Here is a 14,868-nt window from a genome sequence, read left to right as displayed (position 1 = left end):
GAGAGAAATCTACTTGAATGAACCAGTTTATGGAATAAAGCCTTCGTGACAATAAACTGATCTCAATTTCCAAAGGCTTTAAGTGAGACAAAGACATAGTTACTTACAGGCTCCTTTAGAACAACATTTTACCAGGATCTGCAGGATATCTAGAGTATCCCTCTATGTTAACAACTTAAGAGTTGAGGAACTGGAGAGCAGATGTGCTCCAGGATGGTAGTAAGGCTCACCAATGCGGTTTCCTGGAGGACGACATGGGTCCAGCATTCGAAGCATACGGAAAGGGGACAGCCTCAGTGGGGTGTCTCTCTCTCCCATCCTCATTCCCTCTCCCGTTCTAGTTTCACCAGCCTTAGGCTCTCCCATCCTGGGAGCGCGAGCAGGTCCTTCTTGGGAATTGTCTGACATGTCCATTGTTGACAAAGGATTTAAAGCACTATATTTTAAATGAGCATCAAAAATGGTTGACAATGCATTTCAGAGAGCTAGTTAAATGTCCAGGTCTTTTTTCAAGAAGCTGAGCTCATATCAGTTCAGTTTTCAGTCAGCTGGGTCTGGGTGGTTTTAGAGGCTGCAGATGACGGGAAGAATCCAGTCCATTGTACCTTCAAAGCGGTCCCGAGCACGGGTCTTACATTGCAAAGACAGGAAAGACTGCACAGGCAACACCAATCACAAAGCAACAACTCCCTCGGCTGCTACTCCACTTTAACACTCTCTCTCTCTTCCCATGTGTTTTTCTGTAGATTCTCCCTCCCTCCGCCACTCCTCATTTCTCCGTTTTTTTCCCTCTGCAGTCACACTCTGCTTGCTGACTAAGGAAGGTCAAACGGCGTGCAGGTAGGAAAAATGCTGCAGAGACAGTCTGATGCATGCCAGCTTACAGCTCTCAGAATAACAGGTGTTCTGTCTTCATCTTCATGCCGTCCAGACACGACCATGCCCGAAGAATCAAAATGCACTTAACGTCCCACTCCCCGCAGGTGAAACGTTTCCCACAATCAGGTGCTCAACTATATGACTTCACAGACACCCACATTTTCCTTTCACTTTCATCCCCTTCTACTTTTTTTTATCCATATGCGTTCCAGTTTTCCCTGTCTCTTGATGCTTCTGCCTTCTCTGTCAGATGTCTTCCATCGTCCTCTTTTTTTGTCCAATGTTATTCAGCACATTAGCCTGTTCAGGTTGTTGTGCTGTCTTCTTCCTTCCACTCCCCTTTCTCCATTACTCCCTCCTTGCCTGTGGCGCCCCTATCAGTGCTTTCCGTGTTGCAAGTCCTCTTGCTCCCTCCCTTCACCTTGCTATTATACTCCTCCCTCTCATGTGATGCCAGTGTTTCTCTCTCCTCCTCCTCCTTCAGTCTCCATCTCTCCCTCCCTCATTTTTCCTATCTCTGTCTGGGTCCAGCGATGGTATTGAATATCATTGCAGTCTCTCTAGTCATGAGGCGGTGACAACATTTTCTGCATGATCAGCCTCTTTCTCACACTTTGTCTCTACCCGCCTCTTCCTTCTCTCGTGTTCGTTCGTCCCCCTCCTTGTTCTTATCACTCTCTAAGCCAGAAAATTCTATCCTGAAGCATTTGATTGATGCCTCTGGCGTCCTAGCTCTTTTGTCTGCGTCCTCCTTCCATCCATCCTCATGGACATGACACAGACAATTATTCGACACACACACACACACACACACACACACACACACACACACACACACACACCCACCTAGTCCCATCTACCGCTACAGCTGTCTGACACACCTGCAGAGCACACAGACTATAAAGATCTAATGCAAATACCAGACAAGCAGAGTTTAAGATAACCAATACTAAAGGAAGTTCAGCATCCTGAAACACCAGCTTACTCGCAGATATTCCCAGACCGTGAATTGCTTGTGCTGCTCTGCTCAAACATGGTCTCATTCTGACAATTTCCAAACTTTATGCTTCAGCTGAACATGAACTGTGTTCTTGCACATACTGTAATGGCATCTAAAAAATAAGGCCAAGACTTCACTTCATGTATGAAAACAGTGTTAAACTGATTCTGTATAAAAACCATACTAAGAACTTTTTTTAATGTATTTTATTATGCTGTTTTATATGCAGTATATTACGGATTAAAACATTGTACACGTCACAAAGCCTTTAAAGTTATCTTAGTTTCAATTAGCTAAAAAACTGCTTGCATATTTGCAAATTGATCACCACTCCTTTGAATACTTAAATTACATTTTGTTCGTAGCTCTTTTGGACTTTTTAAAACGTTTTTGTAATAAATCATCCACCTATGAAAATAAGTGTTTTTTTAGAACATTCAAGTGCATTTTGCAGAGTTCTTCACTTGGAAGGCGGTTATATTTATTTTTTAGGAACCATGTCTCATCGTAGTTATTTTCAGGCATGTGTGCACATGACTGTGTGCATGTGGAGACAACTATTGAGGAGGGAAACCCCACAAAGGTGACTGTCAGTAATTTGGCAGATGTTTTATATGTTAGTCTGCCTTGATGGATGTCAGTATGGCAGCATCACACCCTGCAAGATGCAACAAAAAACCCCAAACCTTACAGGTGTGTTACTGTGAAAAATAAAGGCAGTGTTTGAAGACGGGTGTGATGTGACAAATGAATGCACAATCCTCGTATAATAATGAAGTAATAATGTTTGAATTCTCAAGGGTCAGAGCGTCAACATGCTGTATTCCCAGTGCAAGATGGTCTCAGGTTTTAGAAAGATACAGTGTATTTTAAGAGAAATGTGCTGCCATTGCCAGGAAAGAGGTTGTTAGCTCCTCTTTTCCACATTGTCACCCTTATTTCCCTTTAGGTTTTATAAAAACTGGGATCAAGAGACACATTTTGAAGAACACGGATGTGTTGGAAAGCTCTTCAGTATGACAGCTTGACGAGACAGTGATAAGAGAACAAATTATGTTCTCATTCCTTGGGCCCTCCTTAACGTCAATTATCAGGTTGTCTTGTAAATATTAACTAACAAAACAAGCTGCAGAGAGGTCCACACACCCTGTTTGTTTATAATGATTAACTTTATTGTAAGATTACTTATCAAAACAATCATTCATCCAGCCCAGTGATATCAATGTGGGCTTGTTAATATATACTTAACGTATCATGAGCAAATTTAGTGTTTACATTAGTCAAAGTCTATATGAGATCAATTTAAGAATTATTCGGGAACTTTACTCATACGTTCACGTACTGGCCCTTTAAAGAGCACTGCCAGACGTGTTAAAGATGAATTCTTCAGCTTCAGGTTGCTTGAAATGTCAAGGACGAAAGCTCTCGGCTCAGCCCTTCACCCATCACTGTTTCCCTGTTGCTTTGTATTCACAGATGCAGCTCTTTACGTCAAGCAAGTCCATCTTGCATTGCAGCTGCTCCACACAGCTTTGTGCTCTCCTCTCAGCCTCATCCGATGCCATAACTTCTTTTAAACATTGCCTTGACAGCATTATATCTTTCATTTACACTGCAATGTTATCATATTTATGACACATAAATACCTCACTGACACCAGACTAGTGAGACAGGAAAAATCAGACTGTCCTACTCATCCCTGAGGAACACGGATGAAAAGAAAAATGTCCCTCCGCGGATGGGAGGGGGGGGGGAATTACCTCTGAACCTTTTATCTGCATCTAAGGAATCTTATTATTCAATTACTGGGAGCAGAATATCTACTGTAAATTGCCTGCTTTGTTTATACCAGCCCCAAACAGCACCACCCCCCATCTCCCAACCCTATACAGTCATGAAAATGGCCAGCATTTGTTAGCGACATCTCAGTTAAGCCTCAAGCTGAAGATTGTAAAACAGCAAGGCACTCTTCTATGCATAGAGCTTGCAGGACCAACCACATAAAAGGAGCCGAGTCCATTGTTCATATTAAATCCAATCTTTGAGTGAGCAAATGGATGGCAGAGGGCATAGGGAGGGTGAGGGAGACGGCCACAGCTTTTAATGCAGCGTTAATGCATTATATAAAATCCCTGGCTGAGTCAAGGTCTCCTTTGGAGAGCTATGTGCAGGGGTGGAAACACTTACCATCTCTTATCATTGCTCCATCTTTTTTTTTTTGGTTGTGTTCTGTTTAGTTTTTTTATCTACGGGGTTAAATATAGAATTGTGATGTATGCAGAGAAAGAGATGAGACAAGAGCCAGATGAGACATCTGCGGCAGTATCGAAAATAGCAGCTCGCAGGTTTGAGTTTTGTGAACAGTCGGCAGCTTTCAGCAGAGTTCTTCCCTCTGTGAAACAAGACAGGGCGGTCGACTAATCCCCAACAGTGTAACTAAAGATATTCACACGAGCACAGAGGGACAGACGGGGCTGTGGAGAAAAGCAAAATGAAAAGCGCAGCGGTCATCAGTCCTGCCTGTAAGTACAGTGTGCCGGGTGTGGGCGTTGGCCCAGAGAGCAACAGATGAAACATTAACCTGTGTGCTAACCGGGCCTGCTGTACACATGATATACCCACACTCTCCACCCTGCTTACACAGATTCAAAGAGTATTTAACAGAGCACTCATATATATATTGATAAAGAGAGGAAGTTAGAAAAGCAAAGAAAGAGAAAGTGAGGGACAGAGAAACTGGGTAATCTCCTTAGCGCAGCAGGAAGGAGAGATTGCATCATGTCGCTCTATTAAAGGCTGCAACGTGCTCTGACTGCCAAGTGGCACACAGTGAGTCAGCGAGAATAACCAGTGGGAAATACACAACGCACACAGCACACCTCTTAAAATTTCAAGCTACTCCTTATCAAGATTTTAATAATAGAGTAGCATCTATTCTAGGTTCTGAGCCAGGCTGCGGTTCTTCTGCAGCTTTAAAGACTCGTGGACAGGTGTGGATTTCAAATTGCCTCCACCAGGTCAACAATCTGTGGACTTAAGGATGATATATTCACGTAACACTGCATGTTACATGTATTACTTCATGAAAGTGAGACAAACAGTCAGTTTGTCCATGAGGAGACACTGACATGGGGGGCACTCGGAAACAGTCTCCTACATTTCAACTCTGTCGGCCCCTCCCTTCCCTTTTCATCTCTTCCTCTTTAGCCCTGCGGAAATCAATCTCTCACTACTTTATAAGCTCTGTTTCCTCCTACATTCGTCTCCGGCCTCCTCATCTTCTGTTCCTTTCTTGCCATCCGTCGTTGGCTTTCTTTTTCCTTTTCCTCACTGTGTCCTGGCCTACTGCTCCTGATGTAAGGCATCCTGCCACACTGGGAGATGAGATTACTGGGATCTCTACGGCCACAGCTACATTACATAATGCAGACAGAAGGAAAAACTGATTGTGTGAGCATGTGAGCGCTGGGAGATGCGCGTGGATGTGTGTGTGTGTGTGAGTGTGTGAGTATGTTGGATTAAGGTCATTAGAGTTTTATCCGTTCACATTTGTAGTGAATGTTGGCAGGATAGTGAAGTTGTGTCATTAAATAAGGTTTAACACTGCGATAAGTCTGGGTGCATGAAGACATGAATTCCGCTTTTTGGAGAGGAGAAACACACATCGGGGCTTTTCACCAGCAGGTGGCAGTATTGTCCAAGCCCACAACAAAGTATTTACAAGTAGATCAGCCAGTTGAAGTAAATATCAAACATCTGCTGGCTTGCACTGGAACTAACCAGAACCGTGAAATATCTACACCCGAACCAAAAGGATCTCCAGGACGCAATGCAAACATCATGTTGCTAGACACTAGGAATGGGCGATATTTTACCGTTCACGATATACCGTCAAAACATTCCTCACGATAAGAATTTGTCATGTCGCGGTAAAAACGATAAATTCCCGTTGATGATGTTTTTGTGTAAAGCTGATTTTTGGAAGGAAGGAAGGAAGGAAGGAAGGAAGGAAGGAAGGAAGGAAGGAAGGAAGGAAGGAAGGAAGGAAGGAAGGGAGAAAACAAGGAAAGAAGGAAGGAAGGGAGAAAAGAGGAAGGGAAGAAGGAAGGAGAGAGCAGGAAAAAAGAAGGAAGGAAGGAAGGAAGGAAGGAAGGAAGGAAGGAAGGAAGGAAGGAAGGAAGGAAGGAAGGAAGGAAGGAAGGAAGGAAGGAAGGAAGGAAGGAAGGAAGGAAGGAAGGAAGGAAGGAAGGAAGGAAGGAAGGAAGGAAGGAAGGAAAGAAAGAAAGAAAGAAAGAAAGAAAGAAAGAAAGAAAGAAAGAAAGAAAGAAAGAAAGAAAGAAAGAAAGAAAGAAAGAAAGAAAGAAAGAAAGAAAGAAAGAAAGAAAGAAAGAAAGAAAGAAAGAAAGAAAGATAAATTCCCGTTGATGACAAACATGGCGGATCTGAGAGCGAGATAGATTCATAGTTAAAAAGGTGGAGTTGAATTGGTATTTTTTTTATCGTTATCGGGATAAATGCCAGAAATAATCGTGATACATTTTTTAGTCCATACCGCCCATCCCTACTAGACGCCCTCCGTTGGGAGCTGCCATTACAGGGATATATACTATACTACTGTTTTGATTTCATGTTACATCTAAACAGAATACCAAACCATAAGTGGATCTTAATTAAGGCAGCAGAAAGATATGATTATGAAATTACTGACACAAAAAAAGAGAAACGGGGCGTTAAATGTTACAACACAGACAATGGTGACATTTCTGAGAAATATTGAAAAGTGTGTGGTATCTACAGGGGGTGATTGTTTCACTTGATTTAATTTTTAGAGCAGGTAGTATGAGTAATATTGGTAGTATAAGTAATCATAAGTAGTGTAAAGACAGGAAATACCAAAGAACATGTAAAGTAGCGATAGCGTTAGCTAACGTCTAACGTGTTAATAATAATTCTAAAGCTCACTTTTGCCTGGGAATAATAAGGTTCTAACGTGATGAAGATTAATAGAGATAATGACTTTCGAAGAACACAGTCAAGTAACCTATAACTTCTTTCATGACATGAAAAGGTGTTCGACTCATGGTTTCTGGAATATCTTTGTGATATTGTTTCCTTTTTTTTCTTCACTCAAAAATCATTCTGTGTTAAGGAAAATAAGGTACTCTATTCTGGCCACAGCTGAAGCCAGTTTCAGGTTAAACCGTTGATAAACCATTAGTTGAATTTTAATTTGGGTTCAACTGCTAGCAGCTACCCTGTTAAGTCTTTCCATACCAATCCATAGCTACATAAAAACATTCTTGATATGTTCTGCACTCACAGAAATGACTCACAAATGAAAGAATGTGTTGCATTCATAAATTCCAGGAATATCCCATCAAGTAAAGCATGTTGATAAAATGACATTGAGATGTTTTCAAAATATGCACTGATTTCTTCATCCTCTCTGCCCCAGATATTGTTGAGCTGCAGAAAAGAAACTGAACCCTGCTCTGCTAAGAAGTGCTGAATGACTCAAACTTACAAAATGAACTTGTTGAACCGTCTGATTCAGAATTATTTGACCCAAAAACAAATGCACAACTCAATGCCAAAAATATCACACAGAACCTTTCAATTCCAAGGTAATGACAATTTGATCATTCTTGATAAAGGTTTCACAAGAAAGCGTTTGTGCATTTTTGTTTCACTTATGGCTTAAGGGATGCTGTGCACCGCTGAATTAAATTGTGGATATGATGTTGTGCTTTGTATGTCATGGAAAGTTAAGAAAAGTGCAGCTGCTCAAGCATAGGCACAGACACCAGCCAATCAAATCATGCGACTGCTCACATGACGGATAGTCACCATGTTTTAAGCGATAACATCAGGCAAGACCACCACATCGTGTTCATGTGAATCCCGTCTCATAGATTTGTGACTGTGCAGGCAGAAGGATGCTGCTGATTATTACAGTTCATTCATATATAAATATATATATATATGTGTGTAATTTATATATCTGGATACTAATAACGATTTTAAGTGATACTATAATGAGAAAAAGTTGCCTGCTGGGGTGAACAATAAACGTATCAAATGAAACATTCACGTTATTGATGTTTCTTTGAGTGCGTCTGGGTAGGTCTGTGTGTGTGAGTTTGTGTGCATATACCCAGAGATCCAGTCCTGTGCAGGTTCAGGAAGGCTCTGTCTCTTTCCAGCCCCCCGCCCGGCTCTCTGCGCAGAGCGGTGCGGCCCAGATGACCGGCATATTGACGCAGGAAGGAGGGAGCACTATGGGAGGCAGGAGGGTGCATGGAGCACACCACCACGGGCACTGAGATGCAGGGCGTACATAGGCAACCAGTGAAAGGGAGAAGAAAAAAGGTGTGTGTATGCATGGTGAGGAGGGGGGGGGCAAAGAATCACCAAGAGGGAAAGAAAGAGAAGAAGGAACTTAGAAAGACAGGTTGACGGATAAGAGAAAGAAGGGTAAAGCGTATAAATGAAATGGGGAGGAAAAAAGTTGAGGGGTTAAACAAGAGCAAAAAGAGAGAGAAAAAATAGCAGTTAACAGAAATTGGGGGAGAGAATGGGTGAATGGGAGAAAGAGGGGAAAAAAGATGACACAAAGTCACACAGAGACCAGACACAGAGGTAGCAGAACATGAACAGTACAATATGCAGTCGTACCAGATAAAAGGCAGGGGATGCATCCGGGCGCTGTATTCATGCCGGAATAAGACACAAAATTTGGCCCACAGTAATAGACAATTAATGAGGCATAAGACATGCATAGTGAGAAATACTTTCAATCACGAGTTATAGAGATTGATAATAAAGACAAACATGCACACAGAAAACTAGCACACACAGGGAAGAGAACAGGCCAGAAAGGTATGGGAATGATTAGTCACAAAGTATATTTAACCGCCTGTAGGCGCTGATGATTATCAGATAAAAAAAAACACCTGCTCCTTGTGTTTTCCTCACAATTTAAGCCCCTAATATTAAGTGGAAACTTTAGCACAATATTCATCTTTTTTAGGATATGAATGGAAACACAAGACACATCTTTCAAATGTCTCCTGTTTGCCACACATTGCATTTTGAGTTCCTCTGCAAACTCGAAGAATTTAGGTTTAGCGTTGTTCTAAATTCCTCACATGACTCCCTTCCAGCCTTGCTTAAAGTAAATCAGCCAAAGTCCTCTAAAAATACAGCGACGACCTGAACAGACCTGAAGCCAGAACCAGCACTGACGCTGCTTCTCATTAGCACAGTGAAAAGTGTAGGAACTATTTTTTACTGCTGTTTTTGCAGTGTGTTTGTGTGTGTGCATGCGTGCATTTGTGTGTAGGTGTGTGTACAGTAGAAAGGGTGGTGGTACAGCAAAGCAAAGGAACAAAGGAAGAAGATGGTGATGTGAAGCATTTGCAATTGTTAAAGTTTAATGTGATTCTCATCACCCGTTACGTCACTTCCTCCATTTAGCTCCCTGTTTCCCCCTCTGCCTGGGCTCTCTGGAAATGAACTGACATGGCTTGAGTTATTAAGAAAAAGAAAATCACTCAAAAATAGAAGGAAGAAGAGAGATGGCACTGGGTGAAATTAATCAGGTAGAGGTACGAATTCTGCAGCCCTGGAGCTGGAAGAGCAACCACGAGCAAACATTCTGACTCCTTTTATCCACACAATAAAGCAGCACAACAACACCCGTTATTTAAAGAATGAGACTTTTCTTGTTCTTTGTCTTTTTCTAGGAGAAAGAGTACTGATTGAGGCAGAGATAAGCTCTCTCATCCTGACTTTGGACTTTATTTTTGCCAGAAAAGAACATAAATATGGAGGACTAAAACTAACAAAATCCTATACAACTTCTAAAAACAATTAAATTACTCAATCAATATATTTATAGTCAGGAAATGCTGGAAAAACAATTTATCACAATTTACATTAGGTATTATAAATTACACCACTATTATGTTCATCTGTCCATGTATTATTGTATGCCCATTATTTGTTTTTATTTCATTTTATGAAGGTTTTTGTACCTAATTCTGTCTGTACCAGGACCTTACTACTACTGTCATTTAGCAGACGCTTTTATCCAAAGCAACTTACATCTGAGAGAACAACACAAGCAAGAACTCACATAGGAGGTCCAGCTGGATAAGTGCTGGTCAGACTGCCGAGAGTCCGTTTGGACACAGGTCCTGCCATGCTAGTTCTAGGGGGTTTAGTTTTTTTTTTTGTTGAAGTGTTCCCTTCCCACCCAACACAACAGTCCCTTTATACAAGAAAATGAGGTCTTAAAAGACACCATCATAAGATCATCTTATCATTACTCCCTGCAGCTTTCTTAGTTCTGAGTCATGCAAAGAGTTAGACAAATCTTTTAACTCATTCTGATGAGCAGGGAAGTTGAACTAAATGCAGAAATGTCTTTAGCTCTTAAAAGTAGGTACGGACCCTGCAGATCGGACAGAGTTTGGTAAGTCGTTCCACCATCGGGGAACAATGGAGGAGAAGAGTCTGGCTACTGATTTCATGCCACGTTGTGGTGGAAGCTCCAGGTGTCTTTCACTGGCTGAACGTAGCTGTCGAGAGGGAGTATAGCTCTGGATGAAGGACTGAAGGCTGGCAGGAGCCGTTTGGGTAATTGTTTGGTGAGCCAAAAGCAGAGCTTTGAACCTGATGTGCGCTGCAACTGGAAGCCAGTGCAGGGAGCTTAGCAGCGGAGTGACATGAGCTCTCTTGGGTTGGTTGAAGTCCAGACGTGCTGCTGCATTCTGGATCATCTGCAGAGGTTTAACTGAGCGCGCAGGAAGGCCAACCAACAAGAAATTACAGTAGTCAATGCTTGACATGACCAGAGCCTGAACCATGAGCTGTGCCGTGTGTTCTGTCAGGTAGGGTCGGATTTTCCTGATGTTGTAAAGAGCAAATCAGCAAGACCAGGAAACCGAGGCAACATGGCCCTTAAAGGTCAGCTGGTTGTCTAATATGACACCAAGATTCCTAGCAGAAGACGTGGGCACAAGTGTGGTGGAATCTAGCTGCACGCTTATCTGAGGATGGACAGACAATAAGCTCAGTCTTGGACAGGTTTAACTGAAGGTGGTGGTCCTTCCTCCATGCAGATATATCAGGAAGACATGCTGATATTCGCATTGAGACGGCAGTGTCGCCAGGTGGGAAGGAAAGGAAGACGTGGGGGTCTTCAGCATATCAGTGGTAGGAGAAGCCATGAGAGCTGATGATTTCACCTAGTGAAGTGGTATGTAGTGAAAAGAGAAGAGGGCCAAGCACTGATCCCTGTGGCACCCCTGTTGTCAACACATGCGATCTGGAGACTCGTCCTTGCCATGATACTCTGAAAGACCTTCCTGCGAAGTAAGACATGAATCACAACAGGACAGATCCTGAAAGGCCAAGCTTTGAGAATGTGGAGAGGAGGATGTGGTGGTTGACATCTTGAGTGTCAGAAAGGCGCCTATTAATAAAATGTATTAGTATCATTATTATTGTTATAATTATTTAATGTTTAAAATATGACATTAATTTATATAAAGGCATTTACTTCGAGCATGGTGTTAATAATCCAGTGTATTCATCAATAATTTTTTAATGTAATTTAGTTATCAAATTTATTTTATCTGTAATTTTCCTCCCCCTTTTTATTTTATCAAGCATATTTATTTATCTATGTAGTTTTTAAATTTCTGCTTCATTGGCAAATTAAGTACAAAACTTCTGATTTCTGGTGTCTGATGATGATAATTTTTGTCATACAGCTTTGATGCAACTTCGCCATTTGAGAAACTGACAATAAAATAAAAGAATGAAAGTGAAAAAATTACAATAAAAATGGTAAGAAATTAAGAAATTCATATAATGATAATAAATAAATATGAAAAGAAGCAAAATAGAACAAATATATTTCGTTATCTAATTGTATTTGGTAACTTGAAAATTAAAAACAAAATGAAATACAAATTAAAAGGAAAAAATGATTATGTACAATATAAATGTAAATGAATACAGTTGAAATTTAATTTTTTTGTCACATTTTATACTTTAAATAATGACAAATCAAAGTTTTTTGTATCAATATCAATTCACTAATAGATTCATTTATGTATTTGTTCATGTATGTGATGATTTTGTCAGTTTTAGTCCTCCAGGTCACATTCTAGGATTTCTCAAATACCGAGACATGTAATCCTGAACGACATCCACCAGATGGCTCACAGAGTTCCTGAGAATGACTCTGCTTTTCCACCCTTTCCTCTAAAATAGAAGAAAAAGTCTCTTTTGCTTTGGTGAAGTCACAGAATAACTTATCTGAATTCACAAACCAGTTTACATTGTGTTTACATGTTGCTGATCAATTACTCAACTAAGATAAACAGGACAGTTAATTGCAATGATGACAATAGTGGCAGTGGATTTAAATGCTCACAGGAAAATCTGTGCGTGGCTCAGTTTTGCATTTACATATCTGTATGTTTATATGAGTGTTAGATATAAAAACAGCCACGTACACATTTCTGAACAGAGGTGTGTGATGTTTGTGCATTATTTCCATTGACTAAGAAAGCTATATCCAAGATAGTTCATGTAAATCACAAAAGTAAGACGATAGGACATCCTCTGCTTCTCAGGTTTTAGTTTAAAAAATTGTATGTAAATAAAAAAAACATGCAAGCAAAAGATTATATGAGTAATGCATTTTTAGGAAAAAAAAAACTTTCAAATGAAGCTTATGAACAATTAAAAGAAAGGTGAATAATTGCTCTCACTCAGTGCCGTTACATGCACATCTAAATCGAGCTATTATCATTAATCGAGCTAAGGATTTAACTGGAGTTTCCGAGAAATCCAACTTTACATGCAAGAGGAAGAGAATCAAATTATTGACTGAGGTGCGTTCGACTCCGCAACGCGAGGTAGCACAACAGGCTCTTTAACGTTGGCATTTTTCTGGTTAGTTTGAAGAATTAGTAAACAAACGTGGCAGATTGGAAGCAGAAGTGGAAGGAGGAGGCCGCCAATAGCCGGCACGCTTACAGAGGCTATTGCAGGCAGTGCAGGTTCAAATCCCAGCCTGTCACGCTCCTGCGTGTCTTCCCCTCTCTCCACACCCATTTCCTGCCCACCTACTTTCAAATGAAAGGCCACTAGTGCCACAAAATCTTTAAAAAGAAGTAGGAGGATGTCAACACGCAATGATATGGACGCTAACAGTACAGCAGCTCTTTACATTTCGTACATACTAAGCCTGATCATGTTGCAGGTAATGCGCAAGCAAAGTCTTCCTTTTCTTCTTCTGCTACAGAGCTGTTGTGATGCTGCTTATTATCCAGTAGCTCGGCTAACCTTGGTTTGCGTATACACGCCGTAATAGCTCGAATTAGGACCACATTATCTTGCTCTAAAAGCTCGATTTCAAGAACTCCAGTTCGGTTCAACTACAGCCTGACAAAGGTGTATACTTGGCTTTTAAACTTCGATATCAGTCAGACTAAGGTGCGATAATTTGACTTTCTGTTAGTGCATGTAAACGTACTGACTTACGAAGGTGGTTACTGTTTATCAAATTGACTTGACACAATGGCTGGCTCCTTTTTTTAAACATCTTTTGTTATATCTACTGTACATATTACTTTTATCGTATGCACCAGTGGCATGCGAGTGTTTTAAAATCCCTTTTTATTTACACCCAGCTACAAATCTTGTTTTGGAGATTTTCCCAAGTTCTATCTGTGCACAGCTTCCAGGTCTGAAGGATTCTTGGTCCCTCCAGCATGAACTGCTCTTTCAGGGTCTATGACAAACTTTTTGTTGACATTTCAGTGGAGGCTTTTGCTTTGAGAATTTGCTGACATTTAATTTAATTATTTTCCCCCCTCTGTTTATGCAAATGTTTTCTGCAACAAATACTTGAATCATAATGAATATTTAATTTATGATAACAACTGAAGTGGCGTTTTCTCCATTAAATCCTTACTTCTCTAAAAATGTCTTTGCTTATTTTGGCAAAAAAAGGGGGGTTGGCTCACAGGACCTGTTTCTAAAATTAATCAGGATTGTTTAGGGGTTCATTTGGAAACTTCAGATCTTATATTTTGTTGCGGGGACATAGGATTTTATTTTTTCTGATTCCTCCATTAAGGTTACATTAGTGCAGGTGTTAAAGCACAAAGAAAAGTCCTCCCAAACTTCCTAAATGTCTTTAATGACCAAAAAAAGCTTTAATATGTTTGTACACTTCAGTTTTGAGAATATCAGCAGCTACTTAACGTCTGAATCTGGTTAGGGGACGGTAGGAGACGGTAGGGGATGGTTTGAGGATTCAGAGACATACAAAGGTTTGAAATTTGCATCACATAGCCTTATTTAATCTTCACAGTCAGGCCGTAGCCATCACATGCTAATTAGCCTGTGTGGGCTTGATAAACGTTGCATTAGAGTAAAATTCCAGCTTTCAACATAATTCACTAAATTGCTAATAAGTTCTTAAATTTTGAAAGGGGTGTTTCATCTAGAGCTTTATGCATACCAATCAAGTCAGTTAGGCTCTTCTAGATGCTTTTTACTTTTCTAAACGTGTGCATTGTTGCAATCAGTAAATTGCATGTAAAATAGTACGAATGAGCATTAGACATTTTATTCACATACAGTACTGTAGGAGAGTATTTAGTCTTTTGGTGAGCTGTCAAAGGCTCCTCTCAAACATACAGGGCATCCCAGGGCGAAGGCGTGTGTAAAGCTGCTCGTATATACGTGCATGTGAGTGCACATGTCTCACCGTTGTCCCTGGCTGTGGACGGCTCATCCAAAGCCATCTGCTCTGCAAGTTCGGACAGAGAATCATCGACGGGCCGAGCACTGCGTAGAGACATGGACAGCCTCCGCTTGATGATCTTCATCCTGTCCATTTTTTCTCAACTGCACCACCGGGCCCCGGAGGCCTAAAGAAGGAAAATAACCATGAACATGAT

General features: G+C 40.9%; 1 protein-coding gene across 9 annotated transcripts in view; it reads right to left on the bottom strand.

The window, feature by feature from the left end:
• The window catches only part of LOC133457115 (cyclin-dependent kinase 17-like), a 47,389-nt gene that overhangs the window by 24,453 nt on the left and 8,068 nt on the right, over window positions 1-14,868 (bottom strand). For 5 of the 9 annotated variants that reach the window (XR_009783837.1, XM_061736016.1, XM_061736020.1 and 2 more), the window contains exons 2-4: window positions 14,676-14,838; window positions 8,555-8,584; window positions 8,034-8,198 (exon numbers count right to left, since the gene is read on the bottom strand). Coding sequence is in view for 8 of the 9 variants with exons in the window: in XM_061736016.1 (XP_061592000.1) it covers window positions 8,034-8,198; window positions 8,555-8,584; window positions 14,676-14,805 (325 nt within the window). In the remaining variant the exon portion in view is untranslated. Of the gene's footprint in view, window positions 1-230; window positions 1,258-8,033; window positions 8,199-8,554; window positions 8,585-14,675; window positions 14,839-14,868 lie in introns of those variants that run through there. The other 4 variants (XM_061736022.1, XM_061736023.1, XM_061736018.1 and 1 more) reach the window with 3 other exon arrangements.

The sequence above is a fragment of the Cololabis saira genome, chromosome 12 (genome assembly GCF_033807715.1).
Source record: "Cololabis saira isolate AMF1-May2022 chromosome 12, fColSai1.1, whole genome shotgun sequence".
Classification (NCBI taxonomy): Eukaryota; Metazoa; Chordata; class Actinopteri; order Beloniformes; family Belonidae; genus Cololabis; species Cololabis saira.
The sequence above is the reverse complement of the archived record's forward strand: the minus strand, read 5'-3'. Positions and strand labels throughout refer to the sequence as shown.